General features: G+C 39.0%; 1 protein-coding gene across 2 annotated transcripts in view; it reads left to right on the top strand.

The window, feature by feature from the left end:
* PELI2 (pellino E3 ubiquitin protein ligase family member 2) overlaps positions 1 to 23,281 on the top strand; it is a 145,418-nt gene extending 122,137 nt beyond the window's left edge. For both annotated transcript variants that reach the window (XM_084893908.1, XM_084893907.1), the window contains 4 exons: positions 7,967 to 8,068; positions 14,687 to 14,884; positions 16,884 to 17,072; positions 18,538 to 23,281. In XM_084893908.1, the coding sequence (XP_084750034.1) occupies positions 7,967 to 8,068; positions 14,687 to 14,884; positions 16,884 to 17,072; positions 18,538 to 19,104 (1,056 nt within the window). In that variant the 3' untranslated portion in view covers positions 19,105 to 23,281. The remainder of the gene's footprint in view (positions 1 to 7,966; positions 8,069 to 14,686; positions 14,885 to 16,883; positions 17,073 to 18,537) is intronic.
* The last annotated feature ends 3,819 nt before the right edge of the window (positions 23,282 to 27,100 follow it).

The raw sequence follows: 27,100 nt of genomic DNA, 5'->3' as shown, positions 1-27,100 counted from the left end.
TGTTTTCCCACACCGATTAAAATGTTGTTTCTGCAGCAGTGCACCCTGTCATTGAATGCTTGTACTTAGGAACCAGAACGTCTGTGAGAGGCCAATGTAATTATATTCCATTTTATCAGTTCCTTTCTTACAGCAATAGTTTTGCAGTTATTTCTTTAAACTGTACTAGTATACTGGGCTGAAATAAATGAACAGTTAAAGTGGCTGAAATTAAACCTGCCTAAAACATGCAGAGTAATTGTCCAGGGAGTCGGTACTTATTCTATCATGCCTTATTTAAGAGAGCAAGTTGTGGGCATCCTTTTGAAGGTTATTGGGAACACAAGCTCAGATTACATTCCTTGGTGGAACTCGAAAGACAAAGCGGTCACTGGCTCCCCAAGGAGAGTGTACAGGACATTTCCTAGATCTTTCCCCAGCAGATAGGCTATCGGCACATCTCTGACTTCTTTCTGAGGGGTTCTGCTGGGCACCGAGGGATGGGGTGCAGTGAATAGCATCAGAGAACACTGCTGTATTCTGGCATGTGATGCAGAGCTCTTCAGAGCAGCTCTGTGAAAACGAGATTCATCTAGAAAAGGTCCTTCAACACATAAGCCTCACCAAGGCCCTCTCTTTTGAGAGACAAAAACAACACTAATTATATCTACTCGTGAGTAAAGAACGTATGCAGGTTGCTGGTGCTTCCAGAATCGCATTCATTTGATTTAGTCAGGTGCTGTGTAACACAGGAGCAGGGACCGCCCTTCTGTAGCCGCCAGCATCCAGGACGTCTGGACAAGAGGGGTTGGTCAGCCCTTGAGTCATTTGCTTCTAAGACACAGTAACAGAAAATTAGGTGTGGATGTGAAGAAAAATAATTTCATTTCATTTGAAACTCTCACACACACACACTGCGTCTAGGTAAGGAAGCCCCATTTGTATACCTAATATAGGCGGTTTGCAAAGTTTGGCTTCATAACATCTGACATAACTAGTTATTTTCTTCTCCTGTCTTTCTTGTATCTCTTCTATACCTGTTCCAAATATATAAGGACTAAAAATTGTCCATATAACATGCTTTTGCTTCCTCTGAAAATTCTTTGAATACGCTCCAGATTCCTTTTGTATGTTGATCTATAAAGATTCATTTTACAATATGACTCGTAATATAAAATTTTCCTCACATCTCACTCATCCAACAACTGAAGATTATCCCACAGATGATGCCTTCCTGTGTTCAGGAGCACATGAAACTTCCTTCAGGAACACAGCCCCTCCCTTTGTAATTGCACGCTGCTCCCCATACCTGTCCTGTGTCCTTGGGCATGGGGAAGGTGAGCACACAGATTACCATAATGTTTTTTGTGATTTATCAAATAAATAAATAAATAAATAAATGCCCTGGCACCAGTAGGCCTTGAGAACTGCTTGGTTAAGTGATCTTCTGTTGTGTAGCTAACTACTGCAAAACTTAGTGGTTTAGGAAAACAACATTTAATTTTGTTCATAATTTTTGTGAGGGTCGGGAATTTTGAAGGGTACACGTGGGCCTTTTGTTTCTGATACACATGGCAAATGCTGAGGCAGCTGAAACTGAAGGACTTGTGTCCATGGTGGCTCTTTCTCTCCTATGTCATTTCAGTCTCCAGGGACTCATCTCCTGGCCTGGCTTTCTTATGCGATGGCTCAGGACTCCAAGAGCAAGCATTTAAGGGTGGCAAGGGGAAGCTGCAAGGCTCCTTCTGACCTAGCCTCTAAGTTCCAGATGTCACTTATGCTGCCTTCTGTTGGTCAACAAGTTACTGAGGGCAGCCCAGATTCAAGGGAAGATGAAATAGATGACACCTAATCTCCAAAGTAGAAATTATGGGCTGTCAAGGAGCTGATTGTAAATCTCCTTTGGGGAATCAATCAGTTTTGTAATTACTGGTTGCCCAACAACTACTTCGTATTTGAGGAGAAAAGTGAAATGTTGCATATGGTTTCTTCTATTTTGTATTTGATTTTTGCTTAATGCAGTAAAATTGGTGACCCTGGCTTTGACTCACCATTAGTTTAAGTATGGGAATAGTGCTAATTGTATATGGACAGCAGTGGCAAGAGAGGGCTCCGAGATGACAAGAAGCTTTTAAATTGGAGTGATTGGGAATGTACTTGTACTTTTGACTGAAATAGGAAACCCAGGAGGAGACAAAACATTTGGGCCCAGCAATGTAATGATACTTTCTACTGCAGGTAACAAAATACCCAACCAAAGGCAATCTAAAACCCTCAATTTTCTCATGGAAGTCTGGGCAGATAGTTTCAGATTTGGTTCAACTCAAAGATGTCCGGCCCCAGGCTGCTTTTCTGAGCATCTTTGGCCTTCTTCTCTTATTGCAAGATAGCGACCTCGGCTCCAAGCATCACAATAATTTTTTTATTGATAGAGAAAGGAAAGGATCCCTCTTGATGTCTCCCATCCCTAAGAGCTCCACAGTGGTCAAGATTGGGTCACATCCCACGTGCTGGCTTCAGAGGAGCCTGGGAGAGCTGGTCATGGCGTGCTTTGGCTTTTTAATTAATGGGTAGCTGGCTCTGCTAATAGGGAGAAAGGCATTAGGTAGGAAACTAGCGTCTGCCTCAGTGATGAGTTCCATTTTCTCTCTCTAGGCTCACTGAGCAGCCTTATTCTAGTAGAGCTTGAACTAAATGGGCTAAATCATAACTACGATAAATTAGTATTTTTTAGAAACCAGTTTCTCAGTGGGCTTTTTCTCTTTTTGTGATTGAGAGCTAACTCACTGCTTCTTAACAAATAAAAAGATTTGGTTATTTTCCTTACACTTTTAAAATATGAATGAAAGCTCTTTGGCTGCCATGAAGACATATATCCATCCCATTAGGCATTGTGCAGGATTGCCTTTCTGGTATCATTACATGTTATACATCTTTCTAAGTGCCTTCTGTGTGTGAGAGTTTGTAAGAGAAAGAGAATTTCATAGACATTATGAACCTTGTTTGTTTCAGAATCGAGGACAACCAATTCTCTGTTCCCCTGAATGGCAGAGGATGACTGAGCCAGGCCCGTGGCACAAGCAGAGTAAAACTCAGAAAGCATAGGTCTCAGCTAGAGAAAGGAAGTGTTTGGGCTCAGAACTGGCATAGTGTAGGCACCTGGAATTGCAGAGCATTGCTTACATTCCTAAGCTGGGTAAAGTTGGAAGTCCTTTATTCTGTGGGTCTGTAATTGTAATGGTCTCTGCTGTAATTGTCCAGTGGTGATATTTTTAACTGGATAAGATTCACATATAATAAATTGGGGCTGAGAGTGTCACTAATGGTACCTTTGCTGGCGAACAGTAGGTGGAGGAGGAGAAGACCCGAGGAAAGAAGCCCTGACTCTCGTCTTGCATCTGGAGCAGTGCATGCTTCCTCTGGCATCCATTGCATGTCCACAAGCGCACAGTGCTGGGCACGGAAGGAGAGACCAGACCAGGTCTGCCTCTGAGGCACTGGCAGCCACCCTGCCTTCTCATCACTGTAGAAAGTGAATGTGGGAAGTCACTAGTGTCTACCAGCAAGCTATCAATAGTTGAGCTGGTTTTCCTTATAATTTTAAAGTGTTTAATTTTCAAATTTGAATTGGTATAGTAAAATCACATTATGTTACAGTAATTGTGTTTGAACTAAATTATAGTGAGTGCCAAGAGAAGGCCTTAGCCACTCTGATGTTTCAGAAATAGATTTCAAAGCAACTTGGTGCCTTAGAGAAATTTTCATTTCCATAATACCTGAAAATATTGACTCAAGTCAATGACTCTGCCATTTACTAAAAGGTGTATTTCTAAAAGTCCTGTTTTAAATGTTATAATTATTGTTGAAAATTTGATATTTCTAACCAAAATAAAAAAGTTTAATGCCTTATATACTTCTAGAAAGTAAGCAAAAACTGATGTCAAGCCTAAACTTCTCCCCTTTTCTTCCCCTAACCATGCAGATCTGGCTCCACTCTACACTTTAATATGTAATGAAGATTACATGAGCCCTAATTCATGTCATCAGGGGAATCGGGCACCTCTCCCAGTGGTGGCCTTAGGTGTCCTGGTTTTGACTGCCACTTTCGGCTCCAAATCTCAATCCTGGATTGAATCCCAGGCTTCTAGGGCACTCTCATTGCCATGCCTCTCCCCGCTGTGGGTACAGCCTGTTTGGGCCCTAGGGTACTGGCATTAAGGGCTCTGTTATGGCCAGCCTCCTCTCTTGCTCAGCACTAACAGGGGAAATCACTGCAGAGTGAGTTAGAGGTGGCTGGCACCCCTCGCTCCTCTGCCATCCCTGCTACAGGGCACTGCATTGCCTGCTGGCTGGGGCCACCCACCACCTTCCTGGACTAGCTTCTCCCTGCAGAATCTCTTTTCCTACTTCCCAGTCTTTCCCACATCCAGAGGCTTCCAGAATGTAACCCTGAGATAGGACTTCCTTAATCACAAAGTCTCAGAAAAGTGTTTTTCTAATCCCAAATCATCCACCTTTCCTAACCCTGGTGATTCAGGTTTAGCCATATTAAAAAAACAAATAACAACAAGAAAAACATAAATAAACAAACAAAAAAAAAAACGGGTAGAAGTTTGAAATTATAAACTTTGTTTAATGGGTGTCCTGGGTCAGGCATTCAAGGCCCCAGAGTCCCTGAGCTTTCTTCCCTGTTTGGGGTTGGCCAGCAGGGGTTCGCTTACATCTTTGAGTTTCTCTTTCTGTGGGCATTTCCCAGGTTTGGCACCACTTCCTATAAATAGACTTTTTAATATGTTTTAAGCATATAATAGTTTATATCCGAAGAATAATTTTAGAATAAAACACCTAGAAGAATTGGGTCCAATAACAACTTAGGGCCTATAAAAGGGCTATTTCTGGTGCCTGCTGGATAGCACAGAGGTGCGGGGGGTGGGGGGGTGGGGTGCTGAGGTCATGGGGTGAGTACAAGGAGTCTACCTGGGGCACCGATGTCCCAGCAAATTTGGAAGACCTGTTTAAATGTTAAAACTACAAGCATGCTATGGAGTAGACTACAAAGTTTATAATAATTTTAAGGTAGGATGTTTTACTCATGAAGAGTTTCATGTCAGGGCTGCTATCCCAGATGGCTCCAGGGGGTCAGTTAAGGCAAATATGATTGAAGTTTGAGAAACACTGTGCCTAAGAAAGTACCATCATACAAAGATGTGTAACTTGTAAAAGGTGTTATGTTATGGCATTGGTTACTCCTTATTCTGCAGATACTTGGAAAACTACAGATATTCTTGTTTTATGTAGCATGTGTGCCAAGGAAGTTACTAGATGTACCAGTTAATGTGGACTTTTTTCAATAGATGGAGTTACAAAATGTTGATATGTATGCAATTTGATATATATGCTATTTTGTTGTATTGACAGCAAGCTTCAAAACTTCATATGTCAAATTTGCTGAAGGTGTTAACATCATAGATATTTTTATGCTTAAAAAATGTCAAATTTCATGCCAAAAAAAAGAGCATTTGTGGCAAGTTTTCATTCTTTTGAAGAAAAAGTTTCGTATACCTTGGGAAGCTTATGATTAAACATGCTTTATCTCAAGATACCTGTGAATGCAGGTTTAAATGCTTTAAGAATATTATTGGATGAAGATGCATATCAAACTCAAAAGCAACTTGCAGAAATATTAAATGTTGTTCAACAAGCAATTTCTGATCGTTTACAAGCAATGGGAAAGATTTTAAAGGAAGGAAAATGGGTGCCACATCAACTGAACGAAAGACAATTGGAAAACCAAAAAATCATCAGTAAAATGTTACTCAGTGTCTTGAAAGAAAGTCTTTTTTGCATCGAATTGTGACTGGCGATGAAAAGTGGATTTATTTTGAGAATCCCAAATGCACAAAATCATAGGTTGATACAGGTCCACCATTAACATCCACTGCAAGACCAAATCGTTTTGGAAAGAAGACAATGCTCTGCGTTTGATGGGATCAGGAAGGTGTGGTGTATTATGAGCTTTTCTAAAACCAGGTGAAATCATTAATACTGATGGCTACCAACAACAAATAATCAATTTGAACCACGCTTTGATTGTGAAATGACCAGAATGTTCCAGAAGACACAGCAAAGTAATTTTGCTTCATGATGATGCACCATCACACACTTTAAAACCAGTTGAAGACACGTTAAAAGATCTTGCCTGCGAAGTATTAACCCACCTGCTGTATTCACCAGACCTTGCTCCTTCAGATTACCACTTGTTCCGATTGATGGCACACACTTTCAGAGCAGCACTTCAAAACATATAAAGAAGAGGAAAATTGGATCTTTGAATGGTTTGCCTCAAAACAAGAAAAGTTCTATTGGGACGGTATCCACACATTACCTGAAAGATGGGGGAAATGTGTAGCTAGCAATGGACATTATTTTGAATAAAGCACTTTTGATGTTTCTCTTAAAATTATAATGTTTTCTTTGATTATAAAATCTGCCATTATTAACCAGTACACCTAGTATGTTGGAGTTGATTGATTTGTAAATTGAATACTTGTAAATGCCATAAACACTTTTTAAAAAACCTTAAAATAAATTATTGTATACATACTCCCTAGTTATTAGTTTTGAAAGTTTGAGTTTAATAAAGTTCTTTTTCTTAAAGTGGACTTTTGTCACTTAACTAAAAGATAAACATCAACTCATCTTAAATTGGAAATAGTGCTATATTAATTTGACTTTCTAAAAATGTCATTTTATCAATACCATTGAATTTATCTAATTCGTACCAATAAAAATTTAAGATTATGTTTGTTGCCAAAGTGGAGTAGTATAAGAAGTATTTTTTAGGTTCCTGGTCTTATAAAATATATTTATTTTTATTTTTAATGCTTAATATTATCTAATGAAGCCCATATGATAGAACATCAGTTTGCTCATGCAGTTTCTCAGGGCAGCTGATTAAGCATGAGATAAACCAGGCTATCTTCTAACTTGATTTGGAATGTTATACTATTTATTACTCCAAGCAATTATGTGAGCCAAATATAAATGTTCAGACATTTTCAGTAGCACAGTGTATGTCCAGCTACTTCCAAATGCTTTCTTGATCTTCAGACAGTATCATCTTTAGTAAGTGTCTAATAGGTAGGCTTATTAAAGTTTTATTGTACTTAATGTAAAGGAGTGGAAATGAAGATAAAGTAGAATGGATAAAATATCATTGAAATATTTTGAAGTACAACTTAAGTAAACTTTGTTGTTAATTTGGAAATGTAAAACTATGTGATCACAACTTAAGATGTATGCAAATATATCATTATGGAGGAAATAAGAACAATATTGTATTGATTTCTAGATTTTTTTGAATAAGACTATTTTAACTTCAGTCTAAAAATATAAAGGTAAAACTAACTTAGCTACCTTATTTATTAATTCAATAACTATCTGGGTTAAGCAACTGCTTATAGAAGATTTAAATAAGATGTAGAACAGTATAATTATCAGCTAGGAAAGTACATTATATAGAAATTCTTTACAGAACATTACCAATTTTTTCAGAGAATCTTTTACTATGATTATAATCTCTATTAGACAGGAAAATACCATTAAAATGTTATTGACTTATGTAATGTAAAATAAGTTTTAAAATTTTAAATCAATCATATTAGTCTAAAATTTTATCACTGAATTAAGGTAACAGAAAGTGGATGTGTTTCTGGGCTATGATTAAATCAAGAATTGCACGCTAGTGTATTAGCTTTGAATTGAAATAACTAAAACATTTTTCATATTAAGATCGAATATTGGGTAATAATTTCGACTTTTGGCTGCTCTGTAATCAGAGCACAGCACAGGGACAGGCTCTGAGTGTTAGAAAAATGCTGACTTGTTTTGGGTTTTGCTGGTAGAATGATGTCTCTACTACAGACTGAATTGTAAGTTGTTGAAATTAAATTTTAACAAATTTTTACTTTTTCTATTTCATTATTAGGCAATCAGCTGCAAAGGTCAACACAGTATATCATACACTCTGTCAAGGAATCAGACTGTGGTGGTCGAATATACACATGATAAAGATACGGATATGTTTCAGGTAACATGGTTGTTGTTTTCTTAGTGGAAATTTTAGGACATTATTCCTTCAGTTCTATATTTTGATATGTGATCATACCTTCTAGCATATTAGCTTTTGATTATGCCCAAGGGGAAAGAGGTGAGGATAATATAAAAATTATTTTGTTTTTGAGAAACTAAGAAAACTTAATTCTAAAACTGCAGAAGGAATTATAAAGGCTACATTCTCAGATTTCAATGTAATAAACATAGACTTTAATAACAAGAATAAAATTTTTATAGCCAGCTACTTTTAAAAGTCAACATGTTTAAAATACTTCCTAAATAACATTTGAATGAAAGGTGACATCTAAAATACAATTTTAGGCCTTTTTAAAAACAACTGGGAACATTATATAGCAAAACTCATTTGATATGACTGACAGCATACTCAAAAGAAATATAAAAACTTAAGTGCTTTTATTATTTGGACGGGAGGAAGCAAGGAAGAGGAGGAGGGAAGCAGAGAGGGTCAAAGGACCAGGGAACTGAATATTTATCTCAAAAAAGTTTTGTTTAAAAAAATGACATTAAGAAAGTAGAGGTTCAGGAATTAATGATATATATTAGAATGTCCAGAAATACATCAAAAGAAAGGAGGAGGAAGGAAGTAATTAAGGGAGAAATATCATCATTAATTTTAAAAGAGAATTACTATATCCAAGATTTGGTACTTTAAAACAACAGAAAATTAAAATCAAGGCTAATAAAAATTTTTTAAAAAGCAAACACAAATTGGAAGCCATAAGGCTTTACATTTATATATGGAGAGTTAAATTATTAAATGTTAGAAACAAATGTCAAAAAAAGTATAGATACATCAAAAAGCATTAAAATAACTCTTGCAAATAAGAAAATATGCTCAATTTATCAGACTGGCAGAACTCCAAAAGGTTTTGTCAAAGATTTGGGAGACAGGCTTCTACAAGCTATAAATTCGTATGATCTCTATAGGACGGTGATTTGGAAATACCTATGAAAAATACAAAATGTTTACACTTTTAGACTCAGCACTTCTCCTAAAGCTCTTCCATTCCTAGAGATTTACCTCAGATATAACCCTGCATACTTACAAAATAATATTTTTATCCAGTTACTCTTTGACGCATGGTTTACTAACAAAAGATTACAAACAACCTAAATATACTTTAGTAGGGGACCAGTTCCATGAATTTGGGGACATAGTCAGGGCCTCCAAGACTATAAAACAGAATAAGACTCAGAAAGAGTTACAAACATTTAAAGAATTAAATACTAATACTATTAAATATATTTATACTGAGTCAGATATCATTGATATTATATTCAGTTAATATTAATGTTAAATGTTAGTGATGTAAATAATATTAAATATATTAAATTGTAAATAGCATATTAATCATTAAATAAGTATTATTAAATGTTTAAATAATGCTTACATGCATAGAGTAAAGCAGTTGCCTTTGGGGAAGAGGGCTAGGCAGATGATATACAGGGAAGTATTTCATACTTCTTTATTTCTTGAATGATGTTAATGTATTAGCTATTTTATAAAAAGCTAAACAATTATGGGTAGATAGAGCCATCATCATAGTCAAAGTCATAGGTATAGACATAGTATTTAAGTGCTAGTTTGAACTCAAAAGTAAGATTTACCAAATTCAGACAAAATATTAAGTGGTTTTACTCTTCATGCCATTTTATTTTATAATATTCCCAATTATTTTCTCATTCTACTGAATAAAATCTCTTAGTAGTTTTAGATGGTAACATTAGTATCTACATAGTTGAGGAAAATGTTTAAGAATATCAATATTTTTTCAACAGTTATTTTTTAAAACATGTGAGTGTGTTTATTTCACAGTGCTCAAGCTCACTGTCATAATCCTCCATTCATCAGTTTCATTTCATGAGTGCCTACTGTGTGTCAGATGCTCACCTAGTTCCTGTACATAGACCGCTAAGGCTACCTCTCATGGAGCTTACATTCTAGAGTCAAATAGACCACAAACAAGCTGGCATTCCAGGCCAAAGGCCAAGGCCTCAGGGGTAGGAGCAGAGTGAAGGAGGAGGAAAACGACCTGAGATGACCTTGGAAAGGTAGGCAGAGGTGGGGAGAGGCAGGGCCTTTCAGCCAAGTAAAGAACTTGGGTTTTATCCTAGGAGTTTGGGAGAAGCTGCTGGAGGATTTTAAGTAAGAGAGAGCTACAATCTGATTTCTGTTTTTAAAAGATGTCTCCAGCTACTTTCTATAGAGGAGAATGTAGGAGGCCAGTGTGAAACTGGAAAACCAGTTTGGAGGCTAAGGTAATGCAATCCAAATAAGAGTTGGAGGTAACTGGAACAAAGGTGAGGAAAGATGTGTTTTGAAGGTAGTGTGGACAGGATTTCAACAAGATGAAACATGGGTGTGGACGAAGGAATCAAAGATAATTCCTGGGTATTGATTTTTAGCTTGAGCAAATTGGATGCCAATCATTGACTTAGGGAACCCAGGAGTGGAAGGGGATCTAGGTTCTGTTTGGAACATGTTACATTTGATATGCTTATTAGACATCCAAGTGTGTGCATTGGGTGTGCTAGTCTGAAGCTCGGGGAGAGATCAGGGCTTTGTGGCTAATAGCTGGGATTTTATTAGATTACCCAGAGAGAGAACAAAAAGAGTAGGAAAGGGAGCTATTTACCAATAGTCTAGAAGGGTTTTATTATTTGAATACCAGGTACGAATGTGTCAGCATATGCTGGCTGATTATAAGCCCTGGAAACCTCAGCAAGAGCCTTGAGGGGAGAAGCTCTGTTGCAGTGGGCTGAGGAGAGATGTTAAGGGAATGAGTAAGGAAATGGAAGCAGTAACTAGTGGGGGGTTTTCAAAAACTATTGCTGTTAAATGAATCAGAAATGAGGTAATAGTTTGAGGGTTGCCTGCAGGCAAAGGAAAGTGTCTTTTAAAGATGAGAGACTAGAACAGGGCTACTCAAACTCCTGGGCAGAGCAGCAAAAAGTCTGTTAACAGTAATTGGGACCTCGTTTCTCAAACTTAATTTGTTTTGGAAGGCTGTTTGAGAAGCAAAGTGTTTTTTCCATTAGAAATCATGTAAATTGAATTAATCTGTTCCAGACCCCAAAATGATTCGGTTTTAACCTTCCTTATATATACTACATGTCTAATTTACTGTTTAAATTTATAAATATACACTTCTGAAATTTATCAAACCACCCACTACTAGCTTTAAGTGAATTTTTCATATATCACTGCCTCAGAAATGCTATCACCAGCTAACTGCTTTTCCTTGATCCAGTCAACAGCAGTTTTCCTACCTATTCAATTGCCTGTGGTTGTTTTGTGAGCATTTTCACACCCTTAGAACATTAGCACTCCTGATGGCCTCTTCATTTTAATTGTGCTAATAGTATATTTGGCCAGCAACAAAAGCATTCTCTTTAGTTTGTTGCCTGAGAGATGCTTTTAATCATGCTGAAGTATCAGGATGAAAGGGTTATCAGGTCCCAAACTGAAGGTTTTGGTCAACCAAGACTTTTTTTATGAAAAACTTGGTGGAGAACCGAATTGTTCAAGATGGGAGCTGTTTGAGAACCGAAGTTTGTGCAGTGAGATGAGTAGGAAATTGGAAGCTGTTACAACAGTTTGGTATTCCTGAAGCATCGGAATAGGTGATCACTTTTCTAATACTCATGTTATTGTATTTTTATAAGGTATCTGTGACAAGTTGAATTGTACAAAAACAAAACAAAACAAAAAAAAACTGGTTCTTTCCTCCACAGAGGCACAGTTTGAGAAGCTCCAGCATGTGTTTGATAGCTGATGGCATGATCCAGGCTCCAGAGAGAAATTGATGATTCAGGAGAGAGGGGTGGCAGGAGCAAATATTGGGAGCAAAATCCTTAGGAGGCAGAGAACATTGGGATCTCAGGCATCAGTGAAGAGATTGGTGCTGAACAGCAGCGGCAATATGTCATTCTTGCCATAGGAGGGAAGCCAGATGATGTTACAAGTGCAGGGGCGTGGGAAGGATTGGCCTGGGAAACCTGAGGGAGGCCCTTTCAGGTGCTCCCATACTATCTTACCCATACTGGCTTCGACTGACAATCAGGCAAACCCAGACTCTTCTCAGATGTATTAAAATGTAAAGTGCTGAGTGATGCTGGGTCTGTATCAGTAGTAAGGGTTAAAGTTCTCCATGTGGCTACTGTATGAATATCAGCACTGTATGAATATCAGATGAAATACAGAAACATCTTGGCTTATCTACATGACTGCTCTTAAAATAATGTAAAGTTGATCCAGTAAACAAAAGAAAAAACAGGACCAAGTCTTTCCACAGTGGGTGAGTTTTCAGTAGAAAGTGGCTCAATTTTTTTCCTGGCAAAAGCCCCCTGAAGTTTGTGTTCACAGTATCTAGAATAATAAAAGCTAATTAGACCAGACATTCTTTAGGGATGAAGTGGAGCTGTGAGGGAAGCCCCCGGTCCTGGGTGCCAGAGGGAAGCCCGTGCCAGCAGCCAGGGGAAGGAAGGCCTACTCTTGCACCGATTTTGTGCATCAGGCTTCTAGTAAAATTATACTAGCACTCTGCAGGTTAATTTTAAGTGGAAGTGAATTGATAAACAAATCTTATATGACCAGTCAGATAAGTATCATGACTTGAAATAATTGATCCTAGCAGTATGTTCCAGCTGAAATAAAATGTCATGTATTACAGTCAATTTCAGTTAATTCATCAAGACACTAACTTAATACCTTGGGATGAGATCAGAATGGCCTTTCTTGAAGAGAATAATCTCTGTAGACAAGGAGCAGTTGTGTGACATTCTATTGGAGCATGGTTTTAGCTTTGAACTTACGACAGAACTTAAAAAGGCATGGAGGTGACAAATGAGGTCAGAGACTGTGTCGTTTTGAGAACTCTGGGTTTTGTGACCAGGCAGTTTTAGAATTGTTCACATTTTCTAAGCTTCATTGGAATAGAGGTTCATGATGGGTTTGTTTCTGAGCTTTATTTTCTCCTTTATGCTTCCCTATATTTGTGAAATATTTTGCATAAGTGTTTTTTTACTACTTTAATTGAATAAACGTATTTTGAAGTGAAATAAATCAGAGAAAGACAAAGGCAGTATAATATCACTTATATGTGTAATCTTTAAAAAAATAAAAATCATAGAAACAGAGACTAGAATGGTGGTTTCCAGGGGCTGGGGGTAGAGATGTTGGTCAAACAATATAAACTTACAGATGGAAGATGAATAAGTTCTGGGGATTCGATGTACCACACAGTGATTATAGTTAATAATGCTGATTATATACTTGAAAGTAGCTAAGAAAATAGATTTAAAGGGACTTTAAAAAATTAGAGTGGTCTGATTCAGAACTTCTGAGTTATATACCCAGCTTTTAAATGAATCTAGCAGAGAGGAGAGTCTGCCTCTTGAGAAAGATGAATTGTATGATGATATGATTTTGTAATACCTCTAATTTACATTTTATGTTGCATTTTTAAACAAGTTACAGGCTTTCTAAACCTGAAATGCATACATTTAGGAAATATGCATCTAGTTAAGTTGATAAGTTTCCGTGAGCCCAGTGGTTTAGTTTATTCCAGGCACATTTCATTAGGACAAGAAATTAAGGTTTATAAAAGAAAAGGAAAAAGAAAAAAAAAACAGGAGAAAAGTGATGTCTGTTGTTGGTTGGTTTGCAATAGTCTATGTATGAGAATGTATATCTAAGACTTACAAAAGAAATATAATATTATTTCAGGAAGCAAGCAGAGCTAAATTTATGCACTATATATTAATACTTTCCCTTTTATACACTTGGATAAAAAGTATATTATATCATTTATATTTTAAATAGAATTTTGAGATCCAGATAAAAATTTCTGGGAAATTGCCTTTTGGGGACCTTACATGTACACATCTGTGCTCTTCCCATTGGCAGCTTCGGAATCAAAGTCACTATTGTTAGAACGTTAATATGTTTAGCAAGAAATTATTCACCTACATATAAGTGATTTTAAATTAAGAAGTCTCTTTGTCATATATAACATCACCGTTTTCCAGTAGAGATTCATAGAAAATCATTACATAAACATTTTACTCTTTTGTCTTGAGATTTCCTTATTTGTAAACAAGTACTTCTGTTCACAGAACAGAACAATTCCTATCTTATTTGGATTTATTGAATATGAAAAGCTTTATTAGAAGCTTTTCATATTTCTGGCCAATGGAATATATGCTTTTTGGCAGCATTTAAACTTACCAAGGAAAGAAAGCCAATATAATATAATTGGCAACTTTTAGACTTCCCCAAGAGAATTTTTTAAAAACCCCTAATTGAAATATTAAGACGAGCTTTTTAATCTTTCATGTGACTGCATCCAAACTTCACTGACTTGGATAGCCCTTACATCCTCCTCACACTGAGAAACAGGAACAGGTTTTTATCTTGGGTCTGAGTTAGGGCTATTTTTCCCCCCCTTAAATTCTGACCTTCAGAGCAGAGATAAGGAATGTTAAAGGGTCCTGAACTTTCACTCCATTTGAGCAAAGTATGATGACATCGTATTTTTTAAGTGAGTTATGAGTGCTTTTATTTACTCAGGTGGGCAGATCAACAGAGAGCCCTATCGACTTTGTCGTCACAGACACAGTTTCTGGCGGTCAGAACAGTGACGAAGCCCAGATCACACAAAGCACCATATCCAGGTTTGCCTGCAGGATTGTCTGTGACAGAAATGAGCCTTATACAGCACGGATATTCGCAGCCGGATTCGACTCTTCCAAAAACATATTTCTTGGAGTAAGCGCTATTACTAAGTACCTTGTTTCAAGAAAAACACCCACTGTCTGGCCAGTGTTGCTCAGTGGTTGAGCATTGACCTATGAACCAGGAGGTCATGGTTCGATTCCCAGTCAGGGCTCATGCCCAGGTTGTGGGCTTGATCCCCAGTGTGGGGCCTATAGGAGATAACGATCAGTGATTCTCGTCATTGATGTTTCTCTCTCTCTCTCTCTGTCTATCCCTTCCTCTCTGAAATCAATAAAAATATAAAAAGAAAAAGCACCCATTATTATCATATATGACATATAATTGTGACCAAAAAATGTGTTTTATGTGATGCCTCTACTTAAATTTTGAGATTTTAATTTTCAGATGGCCAGTTCGAAAAGCTGTTATTAAAAATCTGAAAATAATTGCCATTACTTGTTTTATTTGCTATAATAATTATAATATGTATAGTAATTAAATTTTAAAGTATATCTCAACATTGTGCATAATGTATTTATGATAGTTTTAAGGGGGTTTATTTTATAGGGAAAATAAATGTATAAAACTAGATAATTAGAGTTCAAAGGAAAATGTTAATTATTCATTCTTTCAGAATTTGAGTGTTTGCTGTGTTCCATATTGGGTTATAGATGTGATATCACAAAGAACAAATTATTAAAAGTTCTGCTCTCATAGGGTTCCATGTAATTTAAACCTAAAAGGTTTAGTGAATATCCAGTTTTCCTATAGTTCTTTTTAAAATATATTTTTATTGATTTTAGAGAGGAAGAAAAAGGGAGAGAGAGATAGAAACATCAATGATGAGAGAGAATCATTGATTGGCTGCCTCCTGCAGGCCACACACTGGAGATTGAGCCCGCAACCTGGGCACCTGGCATATGGCCTGACTGGGAATCAAACTGTAACTTCCTGGTTCATAGGTCGATGCTCAACCACTAAGCCAACCGGCCAGCCCATATAGTTCCTTTTTGAATCAGGATATTTTTGTAGAGAAAATAAAAACACTCAACATGGCCTAAACCATAATAAAAATACATTATCCCACACTACAGCAAGTGCCAAGCAAGGCCAACTGCAGGGTTGCTTGGTTCAGTGTTTCTGTGACATCTGAGGAACCAGTTTTTTTTTTTTCTGTCTTGCCCTCTCCCTCTGGGCACATTAGCTTTCTCAGGTGCGGTCGTCCCATGGGTGAGAGATGCTTCTGCGTTACCACACACCCCTGCAGCGCGGCAGCTTCTGGCCGAAGAGGAGGCGGCAGAGGCAGCTTATCCCTTGTCTCTTGTCTCTTACTAGAAATTTTCCCAGGCAGCCTCCCGGGAGACTCAGTCAGGTCCCATTGGCCAGATCCGCCACATGCCCACCCCTAAACCAGCCATTAGCAAGGCACTGGAATCATCATACCTGGCTTATCGTACTCAGGGTTTACCCCTAAGTCATGTGAACAGTATCCGCCTCCAGAGAGGAGCAAAGTCCCTGCAGCACAGTCAGTCATCCAGGTGTCTGTCCTGCTGTTACAAAAGCTGCTGAGCCTTCCTCACAGCCCCTGTCCCGAGTCATCGGAAAACATAGTGGCCGCAGGTTGGCTTCACATTTGTTGAAATTTTGTATGTTTAATAGAAATGTTTTCCTTCCTCTGCACATTTCCATGATAATGAGTTCTTACAAAGCATCTTTAGCTGATGAGATGAAAGCACTGCACAAATAAACTGCAGATTCCGGAATCACCTGGAGGGAGGTGGGTTTGTTGTAAAAAAGAATCTGTGAGGGAGAGGCCCAGGCTTCAGGTTGTTTGTTTTTAAGCTCCTGAGATAAATAGACTGTGTCTCTGGAGATAAATTATTCATCCATTTTACCACTTCTTCCATACTGTTGGACTAACTGGATATTTTATTCTGATTGGCTTTAAATTGAAAATGAAAATTCACTACTTCCATCCCCTCCACACCTACCCAATATTTTAAAGAGGTTCTAGAATCCCTTCATTGAGCATGCTTTCTCCACTCTCCAGGAAAAGGCAGCAAAATGGAAAAACCCCGATGGCCACATGGACGGGCTCACTACAAACGGGGTCCTGGTGATGCACCCCAGAGGGGGCTTCACGGAGGAGTCCCAGCCCGGGGTCTGGCGTGAGATCTCGGTCTGTGGAGATGTGTACACCTTGCGAGAAACCAGGTCAGCCCAGCAGAGGGGAAAGCTGGTGAGTAGACTTCACTCTGAAAAAATGCAACCGGCTGCAAAAACCTAACTTGAGGACTGTCATTTTCCTCCCCGAAATTCAGAAGCTTTGTACAGGTATGCGTGCTGGGTACCACTGGCCCAGTTGGGTAAGAATTCTGCAGGCCCTGAAAGCATGAGGGAAATAACCCCATTTGCTCTAATGATTGAGCTTTCCTCATAGCAGAATACATTATCTTTTGCTCCTTACAACCTTAAGAGCATAATCATTTATTATGTCCTTCGCCACAAAATTCCCCTTAAATTCACTAAGAATAAACTTATTTTTAGTGTAAAACTTTACTAATTTGGAAAAAAAAAACTTAAACAGTCTAAGACTAATTAGTGAAAATTTTGATTTACAGAACTATTTACTAGCCCTTTTGGAACTAAAAGATAATTAGCTTTTTTTGAGTTTGTAATAAGAAAATTAATACATAATTCCATATATATATATATATATATATATATATATATATATATATATATATATCGCCAGAATCGTAGTTATAGCTTTTTATTTGAAATAAGTCATATGTGCATTGACTTGGCATGCTAATATTTTCCTAGAACTATTATTACTTATCCTAAATTCCCTAAAGCAGTTGGTTCTTTAACCCTTTCTTCTATGGAGAATGATCTTGCCACAGCTATAGGGCACAGTGTGCAAGGTTTTTTAAATTGAATTAATTCGGGTGACATTGGTTTCAAGTGTACAATTCAATAAAATATCATCTGCACACCAAATCACATGCTGATCACCCAAAGTCAAATCTCTTTCCATCCCCATTTAACCCCCCTTTGCCCATTTCCACCTCCCCCTCCCACCTTCCCTTCTGGCTAGCCCCACACTGTTGCCCATTTTTATGTGTCATCCAGCCTGCATCCTCTCCAATCAGGGATCCCTCGGGATGTCTGACTGCTGATTTAGGCCCAATCCCGGTTTGGACATTGCTCTCACAATCCTGGACCCTTGGCTCCTAATCGCTCACCTGCCTGCCTGGTCACCCCTAACTGCCTCCCCTGCCGGCCTGGTCACCCTTAACTGTCCTCACCCCTGCCGGCCTGGTCGCTCCTAACTGCCCCTCTCTGATTGCCTGGTCATCTCTAACTGCCCCTCCTGCTGGCCTGGTTGCCCCATGCATCCTGCTTGTTCAGTCGTTTGGTCATCCCTCACTAAACCCTCTGCCAGCCTGGTTGCAGGCAGCCATTTTGTGAGAGCGTGACAGTCAATTTGCATATTACCTCTTTATTATATAGGATATCCAGTGTTCAAGAGAGGGAACTAAGGCTCAGGGAGAGTAAGTTACTCCCTCAGTCCCTTCTTTAGTGCAATAAACTGTCTCCCCATGCTTACTTCAAAGATGACGTGTTTATTTTGAAATGAGAGAATGTCAGAGCTTTGCCAAATTTTGTTTTTCAAAGGCCTGTCTGTCCACTTGCTCTAGGTGGAAAGTGAGACCAACGTGCTTCAGGACGGCTCCCTCATCGACCTGTGCGGGGCCACCCTGCTCTGGCGGACAGCCGACGGCCTCTTCCACGCTCCCACCCAGAAGCACATCGAGGCCCTGCGGCAGGAGATCAACGCGGCGCGGCCGCAGTGCCCCGTGGGGCTCAACACCCTGGCCTTCCCCAGCATCAACCGGAAGGAGGTGGTGGAGGAGAAGCAGCCCTGGGCCTACCTCAGCTGCGGCCACGTGCACGGCTACCACAACTGGGGCCACCGCAGTGACACGGAGGCCAACGAGCGGGAGTGCCCCATGTGCAGGACTGTGGGCCCCTACGTGCCTCTCTGGCTCGGCTGTGAGGCCGGGTTTTACGTGGACGCAGGACCGCCAACACACGCGTTCACCCCGTGTGGACACGTGTGCTCGGAGAAGTCTGCCAAGTACTGGTCTCAGATCCCGCTGCCCCACGGAACTCACGCGTTTCATGCCGCCTGCCCCTTCTGTGCCACGCAGCTGGCTGGGGAGCAGAACTGCATCAAATTAATTTTCCAGGGTCCAGTCGACTGATGCCCTTGGCAGCCATCTACGACTTTATTAACACGTTACTGTGAAGATTTTTGCCACTAACTCTCGATTTTACCTTTTTATAGTGTTGTTTGTTAAGGGAGGGGGCCCGAGGCTGGGAGGAGGGGGAGCGTGGTGAGGAGACGCGCTGGGAGTTGGAGGCCAGTGGTGTGTTGCATGCTCCACACGGCGGCATCGTTCTTGAAATCGGCCTGGCCAACCACATGATCTCTGTAATGATCGGACTGAGAGCGCCATGCTTTCATTTCAACCTTGGGTTTTTAACAAGTCTTTTCCCCTTTGTAGCGTTGGATAAAACTTTAAATCATATTTTACAAATGAAGAAATTTATTCAAAAGTTGTTGGCTCGTAATACGCCATGGTCCGTGCTGCAGGGTGTAGGTGTTACCTGAATGACCCACGATGTCTGGAAATACTTGACACATCAGGCTAGAATCTGACCGGATACCGAAGGTGGCTCTATTAAGTGTTACCGATGGTCAGGAGACCTTAGGCACAGGTGGTGGTGGTTTTGAAATCTGGGGCTCTTTCCTGATTTATTTTTCTTACTTTTTTGGGGAGAGAATATTCATATATTGTCCTGTTTTCTTTTTAACTTTGGTGGAATATAGTTATTTTATACACACATTCACCAAATACCTTGGCATTTCAAACAAAGAACTTTCCATAACTTTTTAGTTTGCCTTTTGTTATTTCTAATATATTTCGTCCCCGATACTCATCATGCATGGCCAGCACTGTTCAGTTTATTAAAATGTAGCAACTTTTAAAAATCCATTCACTGAGGGTGATTATTGCAGCAGTAAACATGGCCTAGGTACTATAATACCAAGTTTATTTGCTTACTGGATTGCTTAAGATTTAAGAGCGATTAAAAGTGAGATTTTACTTTATAAGACCACTCGTTGGGGTTTCATAAGTTTACTTTTCTTCCTAAAGAAAGCCAAAATTCTATGAGCCTAAGAGCAACACGTCCCAATGACACAGGCGTTTTTATCTACTCCCTCTCCGCCATCTGTCACCTTCCCTCGCAGCTTACAGAGCCCTGGAAGTTTTGAAAATGTTTGCAAATCAAGCTACGTTTAAATGTGATCATTAGATATACACAACACCAAGTAGTACATCTGCAGAGATAATTTGAAATTCTTGATTTCAAGAGAGCAAATGAGTGTTTACTGAGGAATAATTAAATTGAAATTTCAGATGAGCCCCTCCAACCCTCTCTGTTTTTTCCCTTCCACTTGGAATAATAATCTGTGGGTGCCGTTCTGTGTGTACCAGGAGCATCACTGCTCCCAGAATGGAAATCCTGCAGGACAGAACTGGCTGAGATGGTGGGTCCCTGCCACATGGACAAGTATTTATTTAAGCTAACATCCTCTTCAATTGACCACTGCACACCCGTACTACATTTTTAACCTTTGTAAAGATATCTAATTTATATGGTTCTAATATACTATATCTGTACTTGAATTGGTTTTTCCTTATTTTGCCTACTGGCAAATATTTTGCCTATTTTCAATTGTTCTGACCCATTTTTGAATGTCCTCTTCCTTACAGTGGTAAGCTATATTACTCTTGATTGCTGCTGCTTAATTTGACTTAATATGTAAGAAGTTCAGCCTCTGTTATAAAATAGCTTTACTCTTCCATGGAGACTATTGTGTAGGCTGAGATGTTTTTGTTTCGGTAGGTTTTAAGTGATGTGAAAATCCAACAACAGTCCTCTTACTGATCGCTTACCCTGTTCTATGTAGTGTACTCTACCCGCAGACAGAAAAGAAAGCAGTGGGGCTGCCTAACTAATACGTCAAATGCCTCCTAATTTAGCCAGAGTCTCCGGTGATTAGCTTTCACTGATGAGTGTGTCCTTTCATTCTGTGATTCTTTGGGCTCCACAAAATGGTAAAGGAGGCACACAGCCCTTCTTCTTGCTTTAGAGCTAGAAGGAGGTTTGAGGACTCTAGATACCCAAAAGGTATCTTGTAAGGTAAATTAATCTAGCATCCAAAAAGGCTGGATTTTTGCCTATCAAAAAAAAAAAATCTTTTTCCCCCCAGAAAAGTTGTGCTCTGATATAATTTTCCATTTCAAAAACTACAAGTCTGGCAGTTCTGCATACAACATATGCCTCAAAACAAAATTATATTCCAACCTGAAAAGTTTCTGACTTTTAGCAAATTTGGATAGCTGAATGGCAGCTGAAACTTGGAAAATAAATTTCAAACTCTTGGAAGGCGCTACATCTTGTCCTTTGACCTCCACGCACGGCCCCTCCCACCTTCCTGGGACCCCACAGTGCGGGGGCAAGTCTGCAAAAAGAAAACCATGTTCATCTGGGCCATGTCTAGTCAGATCCCCTTATGATCTTGGCTATGAGATTTCTTTCTCAGAGTTGAGAGTGTCAGTGTGTAGGAATAAAGAACTCTAATCACCAAAGTAGAGTAATCTAGTTCAGAAAAGGTAACCTCTCGGAGGTCACTTGTGTTTTTATGTCTTGCTTGCCACCACATTGAAGGGTGAGTCTCACTCCCCTATGTGCATTCATAGGAAATTACTGACCAATTATCCCCATCTCGGCCTGACCGAAATGCCTTTTGTGAATAGGTTTCCAGAAGTTTGGCCCCAGTGATGTATTCCCATTGGTATTTTTCTTTCAGTTGTTTATTATCAAAAAAAAAAAAAAAAAATTAAGAGTGAATGGGGTTACAACTCAATATTTTTCTAGTCCGGAATTTTTTTATATAATAATCGGTGCTGCTGGGTCATGCATGCTGCAACTCATAACATTTCCCTTATTTGGTTATGCTTTTTGCAAAAAGGGCTACAGTTCACACTGCAGAGTATTAAGCTTTCTGTGTTTTTTCCCCCCACTGTGGCCCCAAAGAATTAAAACCCTTTAATATAAATAGAGCATATTTATCATTCCTCGATAGTTAATTATAGAGTTTGGTACCTTTGTGCCTCAGGGAAGCCACGTGATATAACTGGTTATAGAATTTCAGGGTTAGGGTTTAGAGAAAGGAGAAAGCCATTGGAAAAACGATGGGCTCCATTAAGGAGACTAATGAATCTGGATGCAGAAATATGCCATGAACTGGCATACACATGATTGTAGTAGAATTTATTTCCAGTATCAATAGGGAAATTATTTTTAAGTTTTGCCATATACTGTATCAGGAGAGCTGAGGAGAGTGCTTTCATAAAGCTTCAATGCTTTATTTTTGCTTACATAGAAAAACTCCAACTCCTGTGATGTGGGAGCTCAGTATTGTTGTTTGGGCACTTTTGAGAGTGTAAGGGAAGCATTTCCCTCATTTGATTTAAGTGTGACATAGGTCACAGAATTGTCACCTGTTGTCCTATGATTTTGATCTTGTCTTTAAAAGCCATTCTGTTCTTTGGACTTGCATGAAAGAGTTATGATCACACCATTGTTAATGCTGGCTACTACCTAGCTATCTTCGAGTGATCCTGCCTTGTGACATGGAATTTCTGATAGACAAGCCACGGAACCTTGATTCTAAGCCAGGCCCAGCTCCCTTCCCTTGCCTGTCAACCTTACATCCCCACAGCCCAGCCTCCATGGGCTGAAGGTATGAAGGTCTGTCATCAATGCTGGAAATGGAGCCACCCTGTGATCACTTCTTTATGACCCAGTCAAAAGCCAGTGAGGAGATTAGGATCTTTTGGAAAGAGTGTAAGAATTATCAAAGCAGTAAAACAGGACTTCTCAGTATTTCATTTTTGTAAAACTTATATCCTCTCAAGTAAATGTTAGCCCTCATGAACAACCCTTAGAGGAAGATAGGGAAAAGCAAATATTTTTCCAGTTCTACTTAACTTTCTAAACAAAATAAACTCAATGAAAAGGAAGCTGGGTTTTTGTTTTTTTGTGGGGGTTTTTGTTGGTTTTTTTTTTTAGTGGAAATGACAAATTGCTTCCCTGTATTAAATAGTCTAGAAATTAAGGGGTGGTCCTATTTACCATGTATAGTATTATGAGCAGTTAAATTTTATGGCTATATTTGTAAAACTGTTCTTTTATATTTCATGTCAAATTGAAAAATTTATTTCTTCACTATTGTACCTGTGGAAATACAAGCCATTTTACAGGAAAAAAAACCTTCAAAAACTATTAAACAGATCTCAGTATGTTTCTGAGTGGTTGTCTTCAGACTATGGCTATCCTGGTTCATCAGGACATTCACTAGGAAGCTAATACAAAAGCAGACTTGATTCCTATATTTAAGCTTATTATTGTTTTATATTCCACACAGTGCAGATATATTAAAACATGGATACTGAAAAACCCCTTAATTTTCTTATGGAAAAAAACTTCATCGGTGCTTATATTACTATTTCTTGTGACATTATATCCCTCTCAAATAAATCTAACTTTTAGGAGATCTTCACCTGGCTTGTAGGATTAATGGATTCTCTTTCTGACCATTAAAGTCATATTGCTACTTTTGTGAAAATCTTCATTCACGTTTAACAACATAAGGATTATTTGTAAGCCTTCAGGCCTTAAGCTGATGTCTTTCGTAAGAAAATATATGTATTTATGATAATTTTTTCCATCACTTTGATATTTAAAGCATCTTAGTATTGTTGAGACAGATTTTTCACTTCCACCAAAGAAAATGCACATTTATGTGGGCTTTTATTTCAGGAGTTAAGTGTTCCATACTTGAGCAAATCTATCATACCATGAGTTGTAAGATGTGTTATTATGGATGAAGATAGTTATAATTGTAAGAAGATGCATCCCATTCACAGGGGTACAGTATTCATGGGGAAAGAGCAGTGTTCAACAGATGGAGTTGGAACAACTAAATATTTACATGCAAAAGAATGAAGTCGGACACTTACCTACCTTACACAATATACAAAATTAAATCTCACTAGGTCAAAGGGCAAACACTAGAATTCTTAGAATAAAGCGGAGTAAATCTTTGTGACCTTGGGTTAGTCAATGATTTCTTAAATACAACACCAAAACCTACAACCAACAAAGAAAAAGATAAATTTGACTTCATCAAAATTAAAATGTTTTGTAACATCCAAGGACACAGTCAAAGTAAAAAGACACCCACAAAATGGAAGAAGATATTTGTAAACCTGTTAAGAGATTTGTATCCAAAATATGTGAATACATATCAATAAAAAGCCCCGTTTAAAGATGATGAAAACATTTGGATATTTTTCCAAAGAAAATATACAAATGACTAATAAGGACATAAAAAGATTCTCAATATCATTAGCCTTTAGGGAACTACAAACCATGAATTTTCATTTTATAGCCATTAGGATGGCTAAAATGAAAAAGTAACAAGTATTGGCAATTTGTTGAAAAATTAGAACCTTACACTGTTGGTGGGATTATAAAACTACAACTGCTTTGGAACACAGGTTGGCAGTTCCACAAAAGGAAGAATATACAGCTACCTTGTGACAGCATTTTCACTCTGAGGTATATACCCAGAAGAATTAAAAATGTATTGACACAAAATTTATAAACGAATCTTCATAATAGTATTTATAGTTACCAAAAAGTAGAAATGACTCAAAAGTTCATCAACTGATGCATAGGTAAAATGTCATGTATCTATACAATGGAATGTTATGTGGCTATGAAAATTAATGAACTGATAAATATTACAACATTCATGAACTTGGAAACATGTGAAGTGAAAGAAGCCAGACACACAAAAGGTCTGGCTTTTCACAAAAAGGTCCTATTCAGTCTGTCAGAAATAGGCATCTCAGAATACCTGATTAAATATATCCTGGGTACGTTTAAGACCCCCTATAACCACCAGTAAGAGCACTGAAGACTACTAAGCAAAGAAAAAATGTACTCTCACAATTGAAGTGGAAGTAAAAAGATGGGAAGAGGAAAACCTTTGAACACAATATGCTGACAATTTATTATTCATTTTATCTATTTGAGTTTAGAAAATAAGTTCCAGCAGATACATATTGGAACTGTGGAATTTCTATAGGAATAAATGTTGGTGTGCTCTCGGGTACTTACCAGAGTTTTAACAAAATTATGGACAGCATTAAGAGTAGCAAAAATCACCTTCAATATAACCTTTAAAATTCATCAGTTAATGTCATCACAATAAGTTTGAACAAACTTGGACCAGTCCTTTTTTTTTTCTTTTTCATCTTCTTAGTTTTCAATAACTTTTTAAGTGATTTCTCTTGCTTTTACTGCCTAATTTAAAAACACCAAGCCCTTGGGTTGGATGTACCATGTCCACGCGAAAAATTAAGCATCAAAAAAAAAAAGCCAACTTATAACAGCTTTGGGGAGTAGAGTGAAGAGGGCAGACAGGTGAGGAAAAGGGCAGGCCTGTAACAGCAGTGCTCACTCCCAGGGGTGCAGCATCCACAGCGACCTTCCCAGGGAGAAGATGGACAGCACTGCCCCGCAGTACAATCTGCACGGACAGTCTATACTGAAAGGAGAGGGACTGATGCATCGGCCGAGAAAGACCTGGACAAAAGCAGCCACTTCTGGAGGAATCATTTGTGCGAAAGCGATGAACACTTCCTGGAGATCCATTGCAGGAGACAGATGTTTAGATAATATACATCTGCTTTGTGTTTCTATAAGGCCTTCCGCCTGAGAGCCGCAGGACGTTAACATGAACATGAACTAATAAATTAAGCCTCATGGCACTGCTGCGTGATGGATAAGACGTTACAGCCATTTCATAGTGCAGGGAAGGCAGCCCCTGCTCAAAGGAGCTAAAGTCATTTACCCAAAGGAAACAATGGCAAACTCTTCCAAAATGGGCTGTCGGTTCTCCTCACGCTCCATCAATGTGCTTTCTCACTTGGCAGGTCAGCAGTCTCAACAGCATGTTTCCTTCAGTGGGACACTAGCGACGATGAAGGGGGTGCAGCGTATACCCTGGTTTCCAGTGATTCGTTCCAAGAGATCCATCTTCAACGTCACTGGGAGTTGGTTTGAAAATAAGCAGCCTTGGATCAAACCTTAACTCCTTTCTCTCTGGTTCGCCCAGGAATTAATCTGTTTGCTAATGCTGGTCTCTCCTGGTCTGACCGTGGCCTTTAGCTCTGCAGTTGTGTGCTCACCACGTTGCTTAATCCAATTATGCAAAGAACTTAAAATATCACACGAATAGCAAACAACCCCAACAGGTCTGTGTGGGCATTAGTGTAATTATTTGATTTGTTATTTTAAGTCCTGAAAAGCTCATGAGATTGCCTTTGACAATAGGGTGTGACATCTAGACAACAGACAATGCCAAGTCCTTGAAGGCATCTAACTGGCTTGGTCACACTTCCCCATGTAGGTGCCTACATCCTACTCCTCTCCATGACCACCACCGGTCCTAGTGGTGGCGTGCCTGTCCTCTTTCTCTTCCAGACCCACATGTTTTCAGTAGAGTAAGTCAGAAGGAAACAGCAAGGAAGTCAAACAGAAAACTCCGGAGCTCCTAGTCCCTTTGAGAAAGAAAACAATCACCTCCCTTTCGCAAAGGTAGGCTGATTCTGCCTTGACACTAGGTTTTCAAACTTCTCAGAGAGTAGCCAGCTTACCTCAGAGTCACTGGTGTTCTTCATTTCCATGTGTTCTCTCTTTTCTATAGCAAGAAAGAGCAGCTTCTTTTCATAAAGCAGGGCATCATTTACTTGCCACTGTTTGCCATTCAGTCTCCAGACCCTGTCCTGTGCCCACACCAGTGCCCACATTGGATAAGATTATTACTCAAAATGCTTACAAATTACATTTAGTGTTTCGCATCCTCAACCCACCCTCACCCTATTGTTTCCCAGGCCCTCCCAACACCCCCAATGCTGGCACTGACTGAGCAGTGGTGGGTGACCTGGCCTTGAGGTGGCAGAGCTGGGAGGGACCGCACCTCCTGGTTTCCGCGGGGAGCAGGGAGCCCCAGGCCTGCTTGGACGGGAAATAAGCCCCAGCACCTGGGACTGG

The sequence above is a fragment of the Pipistrellus hanaki genome, assembly GCF_964339955.1.
Source record: "Pipistrellus hanaki genome assembly, chromosome: 1".
In the NCBI taxonomy this organism is placed as follows: Eukaryota; Metazoa; Chordata; class Mammalia; order Chiroptera; family Vespertilionidae; genus Pipistrellus; species Pipistrellus hanaki.
This window is presented reverse-complemented; position numbering and strand designations above follow the sequence as displayed.